The 21624-nt window shown below is 38.4% G+C and overlaps 1 protein-coding gene across 2 annotated transcripts; it reads left to right on the forward strand.

Annotated features, from left to right (window-relative positions):
- The first annotated feature begins 272 nt into the window (after nt 1-272).
- Nucleotides 273-9763, forward strand: Mlc1 (Myosin light chain alkali). Of its 2 annotated transcripts, XM_022067980.2 has the most exons (7): nt 274-418; nt 747-774; nt 2964-3104; nt 5016-5183; nt 5702-5788; nt 7905-7951; nt 9518-9763. In XM_022067980.2, the coding sequence occupies exons 1-6, from the start codon at nt 413-415 to the stop codon at nt 7928-7930; spliced, it is 456 nt and encodes a 151-aa protein (XP_021923672.1). In that variant the 5' UTR covers nt 274-412; the 3' UTR covers nt 7931-7951; nt 9518-9763. The 2 variants fall into 2 exon arrangements, with proteins under 2 accessions (XP_021923671.1, XP_021923672.1); XM_022067979.2 differs by lacking the exon at nt 7905-7951 and having other exon boundaries at nt 273-418.
- The last annotated feature ends 11861 nt before the right edge of the window (nt 9764-21624 follow it).

A 21624-nucleotide genomic window follows, 5' to 3' on the forward strand; every position in this document is an offset into this window, starting at 1 on the left:
TTGAGATTTGAAGATATTATTTATTTAAACATCGGATTATTATGTGTTGAAAATGGTTTAAAGATCGGTGTAGTAAAATGGTTGACCTAATTCTTAATAATGCAGGAGTCAATGATGAGTTGTGACGTCAGATAAAAGACCTACATTTTTCAACTATTTCGTGATTATATTTAACCTGTAAGTAGGCCGCTAGCAATCAGATCCAGCTCACCGTGTTAGGGCTAACTAATAGGTCTGACTTCTCGCTGTAGGGCAGTTTGCTTTGGGACCTGCGCGGTTAAGGCAATCTGAGACGTCGACGCTAGCGGTCTCTAGGCGCCGTTAAAACTAACCACTGGCGTACTTCCGTGTCCCACTTCTGGTCCAGACTTCGTACTGTCAACACTGAAGTAGTCCTTCTTGCCCTGCTACAATGGCCGTAAGTGTTTTGTTATTATTACCACTACTACTACTGTAAACTCCACAATTATCGTTAAGTTCACTTCATTATTGAATCCAGATTGTATTTGAATGTCATTGTCATTGAGTAAAATTTTAGTCTTACTCGACCAAAATGTAATTAAAAAAAGACGATAGAAAATTTGACTTAATATAAGTTGACACAAAACTGACCAGATATAATTTGTTCAGCAGCAGCTGCAAGGATATGTTATTTTATTCTGTGATATACAAGTGACAACTTAATTATAATTGTTTGTGCCCGATTGTTGTTTAATAATGTGCCATTCGCTTTCTGTCTGTTGTAGAGTGACCTCAGCGCACGAGATATCGAGAGTGAGTATCGAAGTTGTGTCTGTGATTTAGTGGTGTGCAATTTAGTGTTCCGTGGTTATGTTGATTCACGTCCCCAATTCGAATTTAATGTTTTTAGGTTACGTTTCACATTTAAATTTATTGTCACCGCCGAAGTTTTCATATTCTACTATCATGCGTTGGTACGATTTATAAACGTGAAGCCAATTTCTATTCTGTAACTTCAAATTGTGTTGGTTGTTGAATCATTTCTTGTGTTTAACTGATGGTTTTATGAAACGCAGTGCTTGGTCTATAATAAATATAACCAAATATTATCCAAATAGGTAGCGTCCTCAGGAACATCTGCTTGCAGTCAAACATTAATTCATTGGTTGCACATCTTTCAGAAAATAAATCCAAATTTTAGAGCTTTTAATACTATTTCAGTTATCCAAACGAGAGTATTATTCTCGCTGGGATCGCGTGATCCAGTATTATTATGATGACTAAAAAAACCTTGTCGCTAATGACGAAAAAATTAAAAACTAGTACTGAAAACACCAAATCATTGTATCGAAGAGTTATTACATTTGTTGGTCAGTTCAGGGTCTTCTCAATTTGTGCTGTTCTGTCAACAGTCAGTTTCCGATGAAGAAATTAATCAGTAGAGAAGAAGGATTCATGTATTTCGCAAAGATTATTAGAAATATACATTAGACTGCAATTCGCTAGTTATTAAAAACATAATTAAGGTACAATTAATAATAGTCTTGTGTTGAAGATACGTGTCTCCTTGTGTTATTACATTTCCTGCGGTATAATAATGGCTTTAAAAATGACCCTATTGTCGTAAAAAAGAGATGTATTAAGAATAAATAATTTGTTCTGTTTTATAAAATTGGGCATGTGCGATCTAATAATGCCTCGAGAGTTTTTGGTGCAACACACTGTATCGTAACTAATATGAGTAGTTGATTTTATGAAATTATACAAGAAAATAACTCCCAATTCACAGTGGTACAAAAATAATAAGTGAGAAGGTGTTGTAAAAATTTAAATAAATTCATTAACAACTCTTTAGAACGTGAATTATTTTTCCAGTGCATAAATTGCAAAGATTTATTGAATTTATTTGCCGGCGTCTATCAGCTGCTCCCCGGACGTCTGAAAATACTCGCCTTACCCCGTTCCTAATTTTAGCGTCGCGTCTCCAGCGCTTAATATGGAGCAGGCGATAGCTGTGACGTCACCGTGTTAAACTTGGATCAACTCGAGACTCTAGTTCGCTCCGTAGTAGTAGTTTGTTATCGACGAAAATTATTTTGAGTTGTTGCTATTACTAGGCGGTGAAAAATTGTGGGTACGGTTGATCGGCATTTGCATTATGGATAATGTTACTTATGATATGGGACACAGCCTTCAAATTTATTCTACGGAGAAAATGTTATCAACCAGAAGAATTTGAAAATTTTTTACATGTCGTCAGTCAGAATATGAGTTGAATACAAGGTTCAGTCACACTACATTTAGATTAAATAAATAACTCCATGGAGAACGGACTTTAAGAGACGTAGTCGGTCAGCTAGCTTATAAATTCCTTTTTTTAATGGATCCTAGAGGCTCCTTACAACATTTAATAAAGTTTCGTATCTCGCAGTATATTTTTTTCACATCTATCTTAGCATTAGCCTGCATCTACGTCTGGGTCTCACATGTGTTCTCTTTCCTTTGGAGTTTCGTTCAAAATCTTAATTTAAATTTCTACCGTGCATGTTACATGTCTTGCCCATCTCAGAGTCCTTGAACTTATAAGACGTGTAATATTTAGTCTACAAATTTTGAGGTTCGTCTTTAATCAATTTCCTTCATCCTCCTAGTGCGTATATTTTGGTTACGTCCGGTAAAATTGCCTTCTTTGGCGGAGTATTCTCGGAATTTGTTTATAAAAAATTTTCCCCTCGCGTGAGATACGACATTTCATAGATCACTCGTCCTTCAGACATTTTCCCCTTTCGTCCACATTGTGATCGGCGTGGGGTGGGATGAATGTCGACCTTGAATTTGAAAAAGTAAAAAGTTCAGCAGTCCCATTATATTACTTTGTAGAATTTATCTCTTGATGTTACATTTCATTTTCTCTGTGTTTGGTTTCTCCCTTTGTTGATTTCGCCGCTTGTGCTGTGCTTTGCTCCCTGTTCGTATTTTCATGGCCCTCTGTAATATTCCAGGAGCGAACTTCGCCTTCTCTATCTATGACTTCGAAGGTAACAACACCGTTGATGCCTTCTACGTTGGCGACATCTTGCGCGGGCTTAACCTCAACCCAACCCTGGCCCAGATCGAGAAGGTTGGAGGCACTAAGAAGAGGAGTAAGTAATAAAGATGGCCGAGTGGAAAGTGGTCACCTCATTCGCGTTTTCGTAGTTGGTACCTCATTCGCGTTGTTGAAGTTGGCAATCTGCTTCGATTTCAGAAGTGTTTTGTTTTAATGTGCGATCTGTTATTATTTTGTGTGAGGGTTTCTTATTAAAATATGTGGCCTGTTATTATATCTGAAGGCTTTTCCCTCCTTGCAAAATCGTGACGGCAGCTTCTCTAGGCATCCTTCTTAATTATGTATATCAGAAACGTCTCGTTTGATTACATACATAACCAGCTGCTTTCTAAATAATGATGCGTCATTAAACAAATCACTGGAAAACGGTGTTAGGTTAGACGTAGACATTATTGAATAATTTGTTTATGCAGGTTATAAGAGGCGCATTTAGAAAACAAACAGACAAACTGGAAGAATTTACGTTAACAAGAAAATCTCACCAATTACAAATACATGAAAGCAATAGTGGTTATGCTTTCTTTTGTTTTTGCAGTAATACTGCAGTTGACTTTAAATTAATGTCATAACTACGTAATTTGTATGTGTATTAGAAACAAGTATTGTATTTGTTGTACGACATGTTCGTCCTTGGCGTGGGCCTATGATGGACCTGTGGAATGTAGATAAATTCTATTCTCTATTATCTTATAATAGGATAATATAACATGGAAATACCAACTTCAAAAAACAAGGGCTCTGACATTCCAAAGTAAGTCACAAATAAGAGCGAAAATTGTGTTATGTGAGAAATCAATTGAACAAGTCAATGGGCAACATTAAATACCTTTGATCTGCTTTAAATCTTAGCACTGTTAATGATTTTGACATAATACTAAGTAATGTTCTATATATGTGTACTAAGAAGGCTAAAGGACATGCTGTCATAAAATGTTGTAAAGTAGGCTGTTCCCACGTTGCTGTGTGTCATAACTAAACAATAAGAGAGCTGAATTGAAGTTCTTAGAGCCTTTAGCATGTTATATACTAATGAAGCAATGAGACAAGAAATAAACATGTAGGTTTTGATAACGGTGAGTCTGAAGATGGCTGTCTTCTGGGTTGTTACGCCATGTAGTCTGGGAGAGGTTTACTAACATTTCAGAGGTCCTTGCAGGCTCAGTCATTAGGGTGATGATAGAGGCAGCAAGGGCCTCTGAAACGTCGGTAAACTTCTACCAGACTATATGGTGTAACAACCCAGTATACAGCTGTCTTAAGAAAAATGTCTTAGACAAACAGCTGAACATTATATGATCTGGTTCCACCACATATGAAGAATGGATGAAAGAGTTAATAAAATATTTTACCTGCATTCAGCAGAAGGTACCATAAGAAGAGGTGATGGAAGGATCGAACAAGATAATACAGGGGTTATCAACCTGCATGCCTTGAGTCACATGTGGCTCTCAAACATGTTGTGTGTTCCCTGCGTACTTGTTTGTAGTGTTGTATCTTCCTATTCTATTCATATAGTAGTTATTACACATATTAAATAATATTTTAATTTTAAGTGAATAATTAATGGAAACAAATATTTTAACGAAGATCGCGGGGTGAAACGTGAACCTCTTTGTTATAGTAAATTAGTAGCATTTTAAATCAATTATATAGTGACACATTAACCTATTTGCAATGTAGTAAATTAGTGGAATTTTAAATAAATTTCCATAAAATTTCAAAAATTGAACTTAATCTGTGATGTTTCATCAGTGGGAATTGTGCCCAAGTTAATATGGATACAAAACAAATGTACTTGAGCGAAATAAAATCTCAGGATTGAAACGGTTAATGTCGAAGATACAAAGAGAGCCATAACGTGAAATCTGGTCTGTCACGTCTCTTTATCTGTGTACGTGAATTCCGGTGGAAAAGAACGCGTGACAGGAGTTGAATTTTCTTGCAGATGAGAAGAAGCTCAAAGTGGACGAGTTTCTGCCCATCTTTGCACAGGTCAAGAAGGACAAAGATGTAGGGTGCTACGAGGACTTCCTGGAATGTCTCAAGCTGTACGACAAGGCTGAGGACGGCAAGATGCTTCTCGCTGAGCTCACGCATATTCTGCTTTCTCTCGGTTAGTGGACCAACAGCTGTACACACAGAACAATTGACTTGAACATCATTTCATCAGTGCCAACATGGAGGCCATGCATAATTGTGATGGAGCGATAAGCATCGAAAGAAACTGGTTGGGTTGAACCAGCCCATACTTTCTCAAACTCTTTTGTTCCTTTCCCTAAATCTCCAGCCGTTTCGTCATTATTCTCCCAGAAATATTGGGCTGGCTGACAAAGAATAACCTACTTTCTTAATTATTGTTGTTGTTTTTCAATCACACAATATATATATATATATATATATATATATATATATACTCATGCAAGGTACATTGCCGTCTTTTCGCTGTTTAACTGTGGCAATATATCCCTGAGTTTATCTGCTTTCTAATATGCTTCGAGCAGAAATGCTTCCAAAAGAAATATAAGCCGAGCCATCAATGTAAATGAAAGCATAAAAGCTGTAAAGAGCGAGAAAAATGAATTTGTTCATGTATCGTGGGAAAGCTGTAGTGATGTGATGATTCCGTTGCAGGCGAGCGACTGGGAGATAAGGAAGTAGACGACATCGTGAAGGACTGTTGTGAGGCTGAGGATGAAGATGGATTCATAACATATTCTCGTATGTTTCTTGCTTATACCGCTGTTTATCGCACGTTGCACTCGATCCATTTGCTAGCTCTCGGCTCCAGACAGAACACTGAGATATGTGACGCTCTTTTTCATGCGATGCACCTGGGCACAGATTTGTGAGCGATGTCCGACGTAACAGCCGGCTCTCAACATTGCTGCTTCTAATTATATACCGTGTTCGGAATTGACGCGGTTCAAAATTTTTTGCTTTCGCAGTCATTTTATTGAAGGAATTTTTTTTCTTTCAAAAATGATGCCTTTATTTTATTAAGATGTGGTAGGTGCCATTTAAAAGTTCCTTGATACTTTTATGAAAATTCTATAAATAAGTTCATATTCTGACTTCTTTGTTATAAGCACACAAAACTAAAACAGATGAACACAGGGTGGTTGTAAAATGTGTGCTTTTGTTTTTTAATTGTAACATTTTCACATTCCCAGATAATATATTTTTAGTTTTTGGAGATTTAATATCATCTTGCGTCTTCCGTAGCGAATTCTAAAGGTGAATATAGACTTGTACAGGGAGGGTTTGATACCCAAGGGGGGCAGAGGATTTTTTCTCTAGCCTCTGCGTCCAGACCGGCTCTGGGGTCCACCCAGCCTCCTGTCCAATGGGTAACGGGGGTTTGACTGCGCACACAGAAGTGACTGCCATAAACCAGACATTTAAATGTGACAGCGTAATCGTATCCTGTGCACAGGTGCATTACATTTTATGTATGGAATGAGGAGTTAACACGATATCCCCCTGTTAAATGATTGCTTAAACTGAGAAAAGTCTCCCGGTAAATAGGCGAAGTTTCGCTTGTACTGTGACGGTGCAATAAAAGAAACTGTTCGATACTAACTTGTGTGGGTAAAGCTCGAAAGTAGTAGTTTAATTTCTTTAACTTAATTTTTGCAGATATTAAAATATTAAGCGAACTCTTAGTTCATTTATAGTATAAAGTCACTTTAAAATTGATCACGTGATTGCTTTTAACATAAACAGTGATCAGTTGTTTGCGTTGTTATTAACATAGAACTTAATCTTAAGTGTATCGTTTAGAATTGTTGTCATATAAAAACTTTACGTGCATTTCGCTTATCTTCAAACATTAAGTAATCTGCTGGTTTATTTACATTCTGCAAATTAGTTTCTACTTAAGATCAGATTTTTGTATTGGTACTAAGAACAGACATAGTGCTTATGTTAGTTGTTAAAGCATCGCTTGCATTGCAAACTTCAGTGGTAATTAAATTTAAGTAAATTGGAGCAATTAGCGTAGAAAATCCCTTCAGTAAATTGTTTGATTGTTGCTAGTGTTTGATAATTCCCTTAAATCAGTGGTCCCCAACCTTTTTGTGCCTACGGGCACATTCGAGAGTTTATGAGATCGTGGCGGGCGCCAACCGATTAACAAAGCCAAATTTTCTTTTCTCTGGACAAATAAGATATGGACACCAAATAATATACAAAACAACACGACGTTTAATGATACAAGAAACCACGCAATCAGAAATACGTATTTTTATAAGTACAATTATTATTACTCAAGTGGGAAGTTAGTGCGATGTTTGGCGCTGCATTTCATCGGCCAGTTTTTCAAATTTGGGAGTGTAGGATGATGTTGTTCGCAAACAATCGTCAAGATGGGCGTCAGTAAGTCGAGATCTGCGCTTTGATTTTACGATGTTCGTGGTTGAACGGCCTTCATTATTCAGTATAACCTCTTTCCGTATCAACGCGGGCACCCAAAAAGAGCCTTGGCGGGCCCCATGGCGCCCGCGGGCACCACGTTGGGGACCACTGCCTTAAATGAATTGTTTGATTGTCGATAGTTCCGATATCCCTTATCTCAGTAATACCAAGGATGAAATACGTTAGTTATTGCTTGTGATGAAACTCCTTCATTTGCTTGAAGTCGCATGTTGAATGGGACCCCAGTACAGTAGAGACTGACTCGTCTCAAACATCCAGGACATGGAAAAAGATTAGAAATTGTTCAGATGAGAGCATTAATGATAAAATCCTTATTGTTGACTGTTAACCAACCCATGTTTGGGGATAGCAGCCTCCCTATGTAGCATTGTTTGAGTGTGATGTGCCCTCCTGTTTTCAGCATTTCTCAAAAACGTGTTGGCGTAAGCAACCCGAAGGTCGTCAGCCGTAAGTATAGCATCTGTTGATAATATGTGGGCTTGTCTTGCAGGTTAAAGCAACGTCTTTCTAACACGATTAAAACCTTTGTTTTACTTCAGCTATTGCCGAGTGGACGCAGAGTCATGTGGATTTTAAATTAATGTATAAATTGGTAATACTGATCCGGCAGTATTTTGAATGGATGCCGCAGTGAAACCACGTTATACAGACAATTTATGTTGTTTTGTTTCTTCCTTTTGTGCTTTTTTCACGTGGTTTCTTCGTATAAAAGTATCGCCAGTGACATTTGGAGTGTCGTGGTATTTTTGAAGAATTTTATTTTACTTTGAAATTGAGGGAATACATTTTCATAAAGTAATAATTTATTCCTCACTTCTTTTTTGCCATATTATATATTTTGTTACTAGTATAATGAAGCGCGTATATTTATCATCGCTACAGTGAAAGCATGCAGTAACACTCTATCCTGAGCTAACAAAGTTGTATTAAATTAATATATTTTTGTTACTTCCCACGTGTCGTCGACGCAGTTTTGCGGAAATTATGCCGCCAACGTGATTTCTTTTGCAACGCTATCCCGCTATTACAGACACGTGTAACAGTTTTAATTATGTTTCTAAACATTTTCGTGATGTGTTTTGAAGAATTATCGCAAAATAAAGTGTATATAGGTTTTCTTAAATGCAAAACTAACCATTAATGCGCCACTAACTTGGCAGAGCTTTGTCTAATGATGCAACAGCAGCTTTGAAGTGAAGTCTCTGTATCTGAAAGTTTTGGTGACGCTGTACTGAGTATGACGGAGAATAACCTGCTTATAACTTTGGGGAGTATCGTTAAAGCGTATTAAGACATTTTAAACCTTTTTTAAGTCAGTGGATTAAATGTGAGTGTATCCTGTATGGGACTGTGATTACGGAAACAGTTTATTTATTTGAGTATGTCGTTCGCGGAATGAACTGTGGTTGAAAAGAAAATCAATCCCAAAATGTGGAAAATCACGTCGTTGGAACTGATAAGTTCGTAAATGTCGAACTGTGAATGTCTGTATATTCGCTGTCCTAACACCTGAAAGGTTTAGTTGAATGTATTTTCTCTCTCTCTCTCGATATTTTGAGTTTTAATGTCATACGAATAAAATAAATATTTCCACTCGAAAGCAAAACCACATTTTTTAAACAAATTGAGAAACTTTAATTTATGAGAATTGTTCAGAGAGATGCTGTATTCTACTGGTCTGATATTTTAAAACAATTGTGGATGTCATCTAAGAGCGTCTTTTTCTTGCATGTTAACGAGACATTTGTACAAAAGTAATTATTTTAAATCATTCGTTTCTTTGCGTGAGATACTGCCATTCTGAACGCTGAATATCGACACAGAATGCCTTCATGTAATTTTATTTATTTACTGATTTTTTTTTTTCCGCAAACTTTTGAAGTACCAACAGTCTATGAATATAATCACCGGATAAGAAAATAAAAAAAAATTGAAGAAAAATATATTGGGAGGTTGGGTTGAACATTTTCATTTTATGTATATATTATCACATTTTTTTATATTATACTGCAGCTTTCCTGAAGAAGGTTGTTGCCGGGCCAGATGTTGAAGAAACACCAGCGCCTGCACCTGCAGAGTAAAATCAGGTCATGATACCGACAATGGACCGTGTACAATGTTGGCGACAGTGCCGTGTTCCATCTTGAAGTGCGGGCAAGAAGTCAGTGTTTGTGTTACGGACACGGAGGGCAAAGAGGCTTCTTGTAATGTCTTTATATATAACCCAATGTGATTATAATAAATACATTATTGGAAATTGTTGCAAACAGACCATCATTAAGCGGAAGCTTAAAAAGCAGGAGCCATGTTACGTCATGACATCACCTGTGATACTCGTAAGATATTATTATTAAAATCAACAGTCATGGCCCTGAGGGATATCCGATTTGAGTTATTCTTTAGAAGCTGATTGTCATTCAGCTGGTGAACAAAGTCCCTACCTATTACGGACCGCGGAGATTCGTTACCATGTTCACAAGAGCACGTCACTCGATCTTATTCCGAGGCAGATCAGTTCAGTCCACATCAGATCATATTTTAGACAAATTTTATCATTCACATCTAATCTATGATCCGTCAAGCGATCCTTCCGTGTATTTCTGGGTTGAATGCCCTGGTGGACGGTTCTCGACACGAAACCCGTCGCACAATTCAGGGACAGTGAGAAATAAATAAAATAAAATTGGTCACTACTGATGCAGATATTTTATATTTATTTATAGTTTATTTAAGATGCTTTTTCAGTAGCTTAAATTATATAGCATCAAATGGGAGGATGATTGTGAATTGGAAGGGATGTGGAAGGAAGTGGTCATGGCCTAATTTAAGGCAGTGTTCTGCCATTTGCTTGGAGGGACTGAGGAATACTATGAAACATCTGACTCAAGATAGCCAGGCCAAGATTTGAACCCAGGCCCTCCCGAATACGAAGCGGGAGTGCTATCCACTCGACCATGACGTTTGGTACTTACGAAGGCTTGATTATACATTGCTTTGAAGAATAGCTAAAAAAATAGAACTTCCGAAAGAAATGTAATTTTCTTATCGACATTCAAACACAAAAAATTCTTTTAACTCATATTTTCCGAATATGTACAGTAGAATGCACTGCTTGATATTCGTGAGGTCCCGGGTTCAAATATTGGCCTGGCGACTGGCTGTCCTGACTGAGGTTTCTCCAGGCGGCCTTCAGACGGATGTTGGGATAGCAAATGAGATCATAACCGCTTTATTCCACATCCTTTCGATTCAATTATTCATTAATTAGCCCTTCATCTGATGCCATATATAGACCGAACTACTGAAAAAGCATCATTAAATAAACCATGAATATATGATAAGAAAAAGTTATTATTTTTATAACTGCACCCCTTATTTTTCTGGTAACTTTTTATAATCAGGTGTGATAGGGTCTTAGAGGTCAATGACATATGTAGCAAATCTTGCGTTGAAGGTTTGTGTCTTTTATTCCTACTTAATGCGTTTCCTCACACGTGTCCTACAGGTCAGTGTTGTGCGGAACATTCTAATTTGTCAGAGGCACACCACAAAATCTCGCCTCGTTAAGCTGTAATAGAAATAAAGTGAAAAAATACAGGAATTGTAAGAAACATTAAGCATTGTTCGGTACTTGTGGATAGTAAATGACAATTTTTAGCACCTTCCACAAAATGCTCGAGTTTGCAGTAGATTGATTGTGCACCTGGTAGTTAGGTCACATGATTACCCCTTCGTAATGCTTCTGAGTAATTGGCAATTTCTCAGGGTAGGATTTACAGCTGAAACAAGACTCGGACGAGTTAGTTCTTGAGAGGTAACTTTCAAATAATGAATAGTATAATACCTTATTTCCTCGATTTTAAGACGAAAACTTGATTTAGTAATAGTTTTTCAGGTAAAAAAAATTGTAAAAATTATATTCCAATTACAATCTGATTTACATTACTTAAACAAGACAACATTATAAGTAAAGTTGTCTTAGCCAAGATAATGGACGCAATCTTTTATTGATGAAAGATTCTCGGGGTACAAGCCGCGTCTTGTGGTTAAATGGTGAAAAATTTACTGACGTTTCAGAGTTCCTTGCTGCCTCCATCATCAGGGCGATGGCAGGCTGCGTCTTGTTTCGACCACGTGTTGTACTTAGGCATGCTTGTGCTACCCGCCCTCTGCGAGCGGAGACCGAAACTAATTAGTTGTAGTCGGAAGTGAGCCACACCTCCTTAGTAGCCGCGCGCGGACGGTTGCTTGTTGTTCACAGCATAAATAGGATCAGTGTGTTTATGACTTTGTCGTGTGAAGTGTGGTGTTATTACAATTGGATTTAACAATGACGGAACCACCAAGTGATATTGCAGAAGCATCACCATCTCCTGCAACGATAAATACAGGTAAGCAGGCATTTATTTCAAAACTTAACCGTTTGTGTACAGAAACTGAATTTGAGATGTGGGCTGAAATCATACCCATTATGAGGAGAAGGGCAAAAGAATGTATCGTAACAAGGGTTTCATTGTGGTAAAGTGTGTAGCATGTACCCCAGAACTAAGGAGTGTTAGTGCAAGAGTGAACAGCGGATTTTGTTATGAAGCTATCGGCTGGGCCGACCTGTTAGGCGGGAGGATTTGAGAAATGGGTAAAATCTAACCTAACTTTTATAAACGTGTAAAGTTACGCAAATGAATTTTACTTTACTTTGATCAACGTTCACTCCTAAGCATTTTCTTTAAAAAAAAAAGGTGGAAAGTGACGTCATGCACAGTTAATTTCAGAGCCCATTCTCCATTTGAATAGAATTTATTACTTCCATCACGGTCTGAGGCAGTGGGTTGGATTAACGTGCTGTGGGTAGGGTCTAGTCCCTGGCGCATGTGGAGATGGTAATTAACCACTGGACTGTATAAATGCGGAGGTATTCCGAGGTTAGCTCAGCGACTGTGACCTATAAAAGCACTCTACTCCGTGAAGTCTGTAAAAATGCTCGTAATAATGTTTGTTTGTTTGTTTGTCATCAGTCTTTCGACTGGTTTGATGTGGTTCATAATAGTTGGAATTAATTTATCTGTGACATTTCGGTCACGTGAACTTTTAGTCCCGTCCAGGTGTTTTTATAATGATTGTAAAATGATTACCACGACTGATGATGATAATAATAATAAGAATAATACATGTAATACATACTAAAAACAAAATGTATTTCGGGAATAGCTGCATGGGTCTTGATGTTTGTTTATTTCTGTGCGTGTTGCATCAACTGCGTAGTTTTCTCTGCTGAAAGCATCGCATGGAGTTTTAAATGTCTGTTTCGTTAAGTATATTCACGATATCAGAAAAAGAAGTCGTAGATCCAACGGCGTGAGATACTTAATAAAATTAAACGTTTCCCGCAAGACTCAGAGTGCATGCCGATATAAAATCCATTCGAAATCCGTGAATGAATTCCGTGGATAAACGTAAGCCTAATTTTATCAGTTTCGTGCAAATAACTCGTGAAAAAATGATTAGGTGATTTCTTGGAAATAAATATATTTCGGATCGAGACGTAGTGACAGAATGATATTAAAATGGATTATAAAAATATTGTTTGTGTGAAAGTAAGCGACATAATTTTACAGGGACGATTATGGATAAAAGTGTTTGTTGTTAAAGCTAGAAACAGTATATAAATAATTAAATTAATAAATAAAAGTGTTGGTTTGTTATAATTTTTTTAAAATCAATTTTAGATTCCAGGCAATGCTGGAAACATTACAGTATACCTTCCGCGAAAGATTTATAAATTAGCTGTTATTATTAATCTTCTTATTAACAATATTCAACCACGAATTTTGCCGAAATTAATAAACACACGTTCTAAACATCGTTTTCCTTCCTATTGAACCGACTATCGGAAACTGTTCACAGATCAGCAAACATTTACGAACTGATCAAACAATGTAAATGCCTGCGAAATATGATGAAATAAACATTGTTGTGTAAGAAATAAGATAAGAACGCAACAATGCTCACTGTTTGCTATCTTCGTGTCATTCTTGACGGGTATTTCTCGAATAACTAATATTATTTAAATTAAGAATATTAAACTTACTAAAGACTTTTAATTATAGGAAAGGGATGTACATGAAACTCCCTGGTATAAGAACCCGCAGGTTCAACACCGACAATACCAAAGCCCGCCACCGGCCACGATCCTGAGCCAATTCCATCCATTTTCCATCCGCACAGCCCACCTCCCTAAGATCCATCTTGATATTATCCTGCCATCTCCTTCTCGGTCTACCCAGTTGTCGTTTTCTAGAAGGATTTTCCACTAAAATCCTGTATGAACCCCTTGACTCAACCCCCCCCCCCCATGCGTTCTACATTTCCAACCCATCCGAGCCTCATATATTTCGCTATCCTCACTATGCTAGGTGACCCGTACAATTCACGTAGCTCCTCGTTACGAAATATTCGAAATTCCCCCACTTATTCCAAATATCCTCCAGAGCGTCTTGTTTTCAAACACCTGTAATCTACGTTCTTCTTTCAAGGTCAGGGACCGTGTTTCACGCTAAATCCACTCGGTGCGTGAGACTTTAGGTTGGCAAGGCGATCCAATGTTGGTATCAATGACGGTCGTAAGTACGTTACCCTGAAACATTGGCACACAGCCAAAACACTACGCGACGTGCAACTCGATTCGTCTTATCTGTCTCAGGTCAGAATATCCTCGTCAGTTGATGCGTGGTCCTTGAGCGTCTCAACTGCTGGTACTAAAATAACAGCTTTTGGGTTCCGCCCTGATTATTTCAAATTTATAACTCGCTAATCATCCTTGATTTCGGTTTACGAGCGTTATGAGTGCCATTGTTAGAATCAGATAACGGACAAGACGATGCTCACTTGTTTTTCTCTCCATAATGGGCCAGTGTTGCCAATGTTTGCACTGCAGAAGAAAATGTCTTACGATCTGAACGTGCATTTTCGCGTTCTGCCCTGAGCGAAGAAACAAACAATGAATCACTGGGGTCGTTGTTACTCAACAATTGGAACGTCGTGGTTTTACAAAGACCTTTCTTGTTCCTGTTGTCGTTCGTGTCATTTGCTTTGGCCTTGCTTTCGTCGGCATGGACACCCCTTTGCCTGTTTCACGTCAAATTACATCGTCCAAGCCTCAGGAGGATCTTGACTGTACCCGAGGGGTTTAGCCATCAACGGGGCTAGGCCCTCTTTGGGTCACAGCCAGCTAATTGTCCCTTAGCCTTTTCGAAGCCAATGCTATTTACGCGAAACATGTTGCAGGATGAACGTGAAAAATAAGTTTCTTGAATATGTTTTAGCTTACTTAAACATTCACTACATAACCAACTAGAACCCGAAGGTTCATCACCGAATTAACCAAAGCCCTCCACCGGACCCTGTCCTGGGCCAACAAAATCCAGTCTCCTTCAACTCCTATCTCCCATAGATCCCGCCTGAGATTATCCTCCCATCTACGTCTAGGTCTCCCCAGAGGTCTCTTCCCCTCAGGCTTCCCAAATAGTGGACCCAACCAACCAGATGGCTTACGGAACCCAAAGGTTTATCACCGAACTAACCAAAGCCCTCCACCGGACCCTGTCCTGGGCCAACAAAATCCAGTGACTAGGATTTAGAATCTTTCACAGAGAAAGTAGGACATCTCTGAAACGTTTTTCGGAGTTGTGATGTTTCAACTTTGAAATGCGTGTAGAATAAAACTTAACACGTACCATACGTGGTCTGCGGGCCCCACGATTTTATGCATATCGGCCTGTGTTGCTTTTTTAATTTGGTTTTGAAATGGAGACCTCATAATAACGTCGATAGGTATTGGCCTCTCCCGATTTGCTGAAAGTTTACGAGGAATAGAACATTAAGGCAGAAGGAAGTCTCCGTGGGAACAGCTCCAGAAAACCAACAGAATGTCACCGGACCAGCTGAAAGGTCGTTCTAGCTAGCGTATGAATACGCGTAGTAAGGTGACGTTGCTAATTCTGTCCGCCCGAAAATAGTTCGCGGAAACAAAAACAGAAAACAAGCTAGGATCACGACCCGAACACACGCTAAATCCAGAAGTCAAAGTCACGGCGACTTATCGATGGTGATTTTGGTCGTTACATATCAATTCAGATACAATTTTTTGAATTTTGTTCGGGGGTTTGTAAAATTTTACGCGTAATTCCAGTGTTTTTAACACACAGGGCTTGCACTATTTAGTGAATTTACTCCAATTAAATGTGGGAAAGAAGTTATAAAGAAATCACGGCCAGTTAACTCTCAAAATAATAAATTACCCTTCTACCTTCAAAATTTCCCCATGACGTTTCACGAAATATGTATAAAACCGACCAAAAAAAGATATTTTATGATAATTAAGCAATTATCCGATAAGCTGTAATTTTATGAAACGGTGTGCAACATTTTTCGAGAAACGAACCAAATATCCCTCCTAAGGACAGATGTAATGAGACACGTATTTCATCAGTTATGAACGTGTTAACGCGGTTGTAGGGTCCAAAGAATTAAATTTTGTGACTTAACCTTAAAGCATGGCAGAACACATTTCTACGAAGCATTAGGGGGGTACGTGAAATTTTAAAAAAATATATATTATTTTATGATAAACACTGAATAATCAGTAATGTAATTTACTTAATTTATTTTAGATGTAGATTATATACTACGTATAACTTGAATTATACACCAACAAATTTGGGGGTACAAAGTCGAAGAGAAATTATATTTGGGGGTATTTTTATTTAGTGTTCTGTCTGACGACAGGTCCATATGAACAGGATCCTTCCATCCTTTTCTCGGACTGGGACCTGTTCATATACGTTCTTGGCAGATGATCCAGAAGTGGTTTGCCATTGCCTTCTTCTGTGTGTGTGAATGGAGTAATTGTTGGGATGCCACGGAGGAAAACTCCGTGTTGCCTAGACCACGGCCTTGCCCAACACAAGTTATAAATTCGGGCACCGCCGGGAATCGAACCTCGAGACCCCAGCGTTCTAACCGCTAGACCACCGTGACCCTATTTGGGGGTACGCGAACATAAAAGGTTGAATACCACTGGTTTAGATAATGTTCACGCACACAAACTTCCTTTTGTAGGCGATAGATGTCCTTGGCTTCCAGACTGTGTCCGTCAGTAATTCACATACCATAACCATATTTAGATTCTATCTGCCCTGATAACGGATTTTATATCGACTATGTCAAGGACGCCTAATTACATTTATCACATACTTAACACGTTTAAAACTTTTAGAATGTCACTTACAGGGTTAACATTCATTCAGATGTTAAAACGCAATTACGATAGATTTTAACACCACTATTTTGAAGGTAAAAGACTCTAGGTAAAGATTTCAAATTTTAAATTTCAAAGACATAAAATGGCGTCAGTTATTCAACTCTGAAATACTTTATTTAAATGTAATTTATGTCCAGACTGTGATTTTGATGGTAATGTTTGGATCGTTGATACAAGGAGGTTTTTTTTTTATTTATTTCAACAATTTGAAACTGCACGATCTATTTTTATATGCGGAGTTAGCAAAATTTCATGAATCAAAGTTTCATACGAAGAACCTGTAAACAGTTCTCTCTGTAATGTTAACGAAAGTAAGGAGTTACGTTGTTCAAACCACGTGTATCTAAAGGAATTATTTTTTGAAATTTAACATTGGCTTCAAGTCTAAACTGTGGAACTTAAAAAACATAATTCTGCACGTCTAACATAGAATCGCTTTGTACGTTGTTCATTTAACGACTTCAGAAATAGCTCATGCAATATGGCGTCCAGTTTAGGGTGATTATTATTTATTATTAGTGTTCTGTGTGACGACAGGTCCATATGAACAGGATCCTTCCATCCTTTTCTCGGACTGGGACCTGTTCATATACGTTCTTGGCAGATGATCCAGAAGTGGTTTGCCATTGCCTTCTTCTGTGTGTGAATGGAGTAATTGTTGGGATGCCACGGAGGAAAACTCCGTGTTGCCTAGACCACGGCCTTGCCCAACACAAGTTATAAATTCGGGCACCGCCGGGAATCGAACCCGGGACCCCAGGATTACAAGGCCAGCGTTCTAACCGCTATCCCGGAATTTGCGTCAATTGAGTGACGATTATCACCAAAATCATGCCTTCGCCTAGGATCTGATCCTAGGACGGCAGTTTTAACCACTTGAATGGACGTTCGGTATAATTTATTATTTAATAAACATAATATTACGAGCTTCTTAAAGCGTAAAATAAATAAATACTGCCTAAGTCTGTAATTAATTAAGCTGTTCTCACGGCTACGAGTATAAAAATGGCTGTCTTATAGGTTATTATACTTTGTAGATATTTACCAGCGTTTCGGAGGAGAATACTGCTTCCATCATCAGTGTGGAACATTCCAGAAGACAGTCTTACAAGTTTTGTTTTCTCTGCGTATCTGTACGTGGAAGAAGAACCATTAATTATTATTTCGTGTTGTTAATGTTCTGTTGGATTGAATGTTTTTTCGGAAAGAGGACAATGTTGAAAGTACTCATTCAGTGTCTTTGCGCCCAAAGGGGCCACGTATCCAACACTGTAAAAATTCGTGACAGCTTTGGTTCTTTGCCAATTCGGTGACGGCGCTGGTGTATCGACGTGACAAACTCGTGCCTGGCACCGCCCTATTGATCATTACAACAATACAATCAATTATTCCATCTGCTGCTTCGCACTACCAGGACATTTCAAATTACGCTGGTATTTGGAGGAGGGGAGGCCATCGAGAGACAGTCTGAGAATTCTTAAGCGTCATTTAATTGCGATGATGTCCCAGATAACATTCCTGAAAACTTGTTTCAATACGGATATGACGTTTATAACTAATACCAAAGCCAGTTTATGGGTTTTTTTTTGCTGTGGAAATGTTTTGGGGAGGGGGTTACAAACTCCCTGGCAATGAAAGGAAATCTGTGAATAAGATTTATGTCTATAAATGTCGGAATATGAAGAAAGTTAGGTTAGGTCGCACCAAGAACTGTAATTTTCAAACTCATTCATTGTTATATATTAAATCTTGTCCGTCTAATCACAATAAATTCTTATTAAATATTAAAATATTACAATAATTAACATTTTAAAATATTTAAAATATATCAAATGATGTTCTTTATCGAAATATTCGATTTGCATTAGACTATTGAATATTTCGATAAAGAACATCATTTGATATTTTAAATATTTTATATGTTAATTATTTTAATATTTAATAAGAATTTATTGTGATTAGACGGACAAGATTTAAATAATATATATTTATTAAATCACAATATGACGCAACTTTACCATCTCATTTATTGTTAACTTTCTTTTAAGTTCGTTGAGATAGACTTTGGGACAAAAATGTAATTTATTTCTTAATTCGTAGTGTTCGCGTGTTGTTTATTTGTGTATTTGAAATTAAAAATGGTTAAAAACAGTGAAATGGCTGATTCAGGTCTTGTCTTGGATGAATCTTTTATAAAATAGTGTAGTTGCGTCATATTGTGATTTATAAAATTAAAATTATTTGTTTATTCCGTCAAATCACAATGTATTTAAAATAAGATAATTAAAATAATTAAAATATCATTCTTTGTTCCATATCGAATAATCGATTTACAATTGGAATTCGATATGGAACAAAGAATGATATTTTAATTATTTTAATTATCTTATTTTAAATACATTGTGATTTGACGGAATAACCAAATAATTTAATTTTAATGAATCTTTTAATATGACGGAGTCTTCAGTGCCTTCGTTACGTTAAAAACATTTTCTGGTCGTGTCACATTCGCAGACACCGACTCGAAACGTCGCCACATTACTGGCTCCCTATGCTGTAGGTCGCGGGTTCAAATCCTAGACCTGCAGGTCGGATATCCTCATTTCACATGTTCCCTGGGTTTTCCTCAGTTCCTTCAGGCAGCTGCTGGGATTGTGCGAGTAAGCTACGACCACAAATCATCATTCACAAATAACCCCACTACTTAAAGCTGTTTAACCTTTCGTTTTGTTCAAGGACGTCATGATGAAGTATGTCTGCTTTTAGATACAACAGATAGCCGTCACTTTTATTTAAGTTTCTCCTAACGTGAGTAACCGTAGAGAACTATTGTCAGTAACTTGAAACGAGGGATTACTCTAATGAATAAAATTAATTCGGATCAGAAAAATAAAAATTTATCAACTAAGCGTACGAAAGTAAGCCACGTACGTCATCATCATCGCACTATTGTAGCAGAATCCCAACGTTAAACACCCGATCCTGAGCCAGTTTTATCCACTCCCGCCCTTACCACCTATCTCCGTAATAACCACTGTTAACCCATCCTATTATAGATCTTCCAAGTGGACACAACAAAATTATGTTTCCATTCTTTGTCTCCCTCCATCCTAGATACATCCCCAACACATTACAATCTTTTGGTCTTCACTATCCTAACAATACCAGGCGATATTTATGATGTTTGTAATGTTTACCGTCTTCTGGACTGCTCACATAATCCACCCTTCTTAGGGCCAATTCTGGTAGTGGCGTCTTTACTAACATCTCCTCCACTGTCATTACATTAATGACGGTTCAGAGATCCATGTATGACGGTTTGGACTGCATAACCAACAAGATGGCTTATGGAACCCGAAGGTTCATCACCGAATTAACCAAAGCCCTCCACCGGACCCTGTCCTGGGCCAACAAAATCCAGTCTCCTTCAACTCCTATCTCCCATAGATCCCGCCTGAGATTATCCTCCCATCTACGTCTAGGTCTCCCCAGCGGTCTCTTCCCCTCAGGCTTCCCAAATAGTGGACCCAACCAACCAGATGGCTTACCGAACCCGAAGGTTCATCACCGAATTAACCAAAGCCCTCCACCGGACCCTGTCCTGGGCCAACAAAATCCAGTTTCCTTCAACTCCTATCTCCCATAGATCCCGCCTGAGATTATCCTCCCATCTACGTCTAGGTCTCTCCAGAGGTCTCTTCCCCTCAGGCTTCCCAAATAGTGGACCCAACCAACCAGATGGCTTACGGAAACCGAAGGTTCATCACCGAATTAACCAAAGCCCTCCACCGGACCCTGTCCTGGGCCAACAAAATCCAGTCTCCTTCAACTCCTATCTCCCATAGATCCCGCCTGAGATTATCCTCCCATCTACGTCTAGGTCTCCCCAGCGGTCTCTTCCCCTCAGGCTTCCCAAATAGTGGACCCAACCAACCAGATGGCTTACCGAACCCGAAGGTTCATCACCGAATTAACCAAAGCCCTCCACCGGACCCTGTCCTGGGCCAACAAAATCCAGTCTCCTTCAACTCCTACCTCCACTTTTATTCTTTTACGCCATTTCTTGGACGTATTCAAGGACGTTCCCCCCACCAGGTTTCTCAGTTCATTCCTCTCGTATCCCCTACATTTCACTGACCTAAAAACGACGGATGACGTATCAGAATGACTTCTTTAACTGCTCACTGACGTCATTCGACTTAGGTTCGAATATTGTCTTGACGTCTTCGTATTCCTCTCAGACACGGAGTTAATACCGAATTACGTCAACTGTGGGATGTATTTACCAGCTGATGTAAAGGAAGATAAAATACGCATACAAACAACTGTGTTCACACTATGAAGGACTAATGTCAAAAGCGTTTCGGCCCCAAAGAGGTCATCATCAGTGACAAAAAAATGTTATGTAATATAAATCAAAAGATTATGTTTTTTAACAGAGAATAAAGGTATTTTCTTTACAAAACTATATATATTAACACTCCACTGGCTGTTGGTTAGAACGCTAGCCTTGTAATCCTGGGGTGTCGGGTTCGATTCCCGGCGGTGCCCGAATTTAAAACTTGTGTTGGGCAAGGCCGTGGTCTAGGCAACACGGAGTTTTCCTCCGTGGCATCCCAACAATTACTCGATTCACACACAGAAGAAGGCAATGGCAAACCACTTCTGGATCATCTGCCAAGAACGTATATGAACAGGTCCCAGTCCGAGAAAAGGATGGAAGGATCCTGTTCATATGGACCTGTCGTCAGACAGAACACTAAATAATAATAAGATGAGGTGGTCTAGCGGTCAGAACGCT

The sequence above is a fragment of the Zootermopsis nevadensis genome, unplaced genomic scaffold (genome assembly GCF_977971745.1).
Source record: "Zootermopsis nevadensis isolate Lab colony 2312 unplaced genomic scaffold, Znev_1.0 Znev_ptg000028l, whole genome shotgun sequence".
Classification (NCBI taxonomy): Eukaryota; Metazoa; Arthropoda; class Insecta; order Blattodea; family Termopsidae; genus Zootermopsis; species Zootermopsis nevadensis.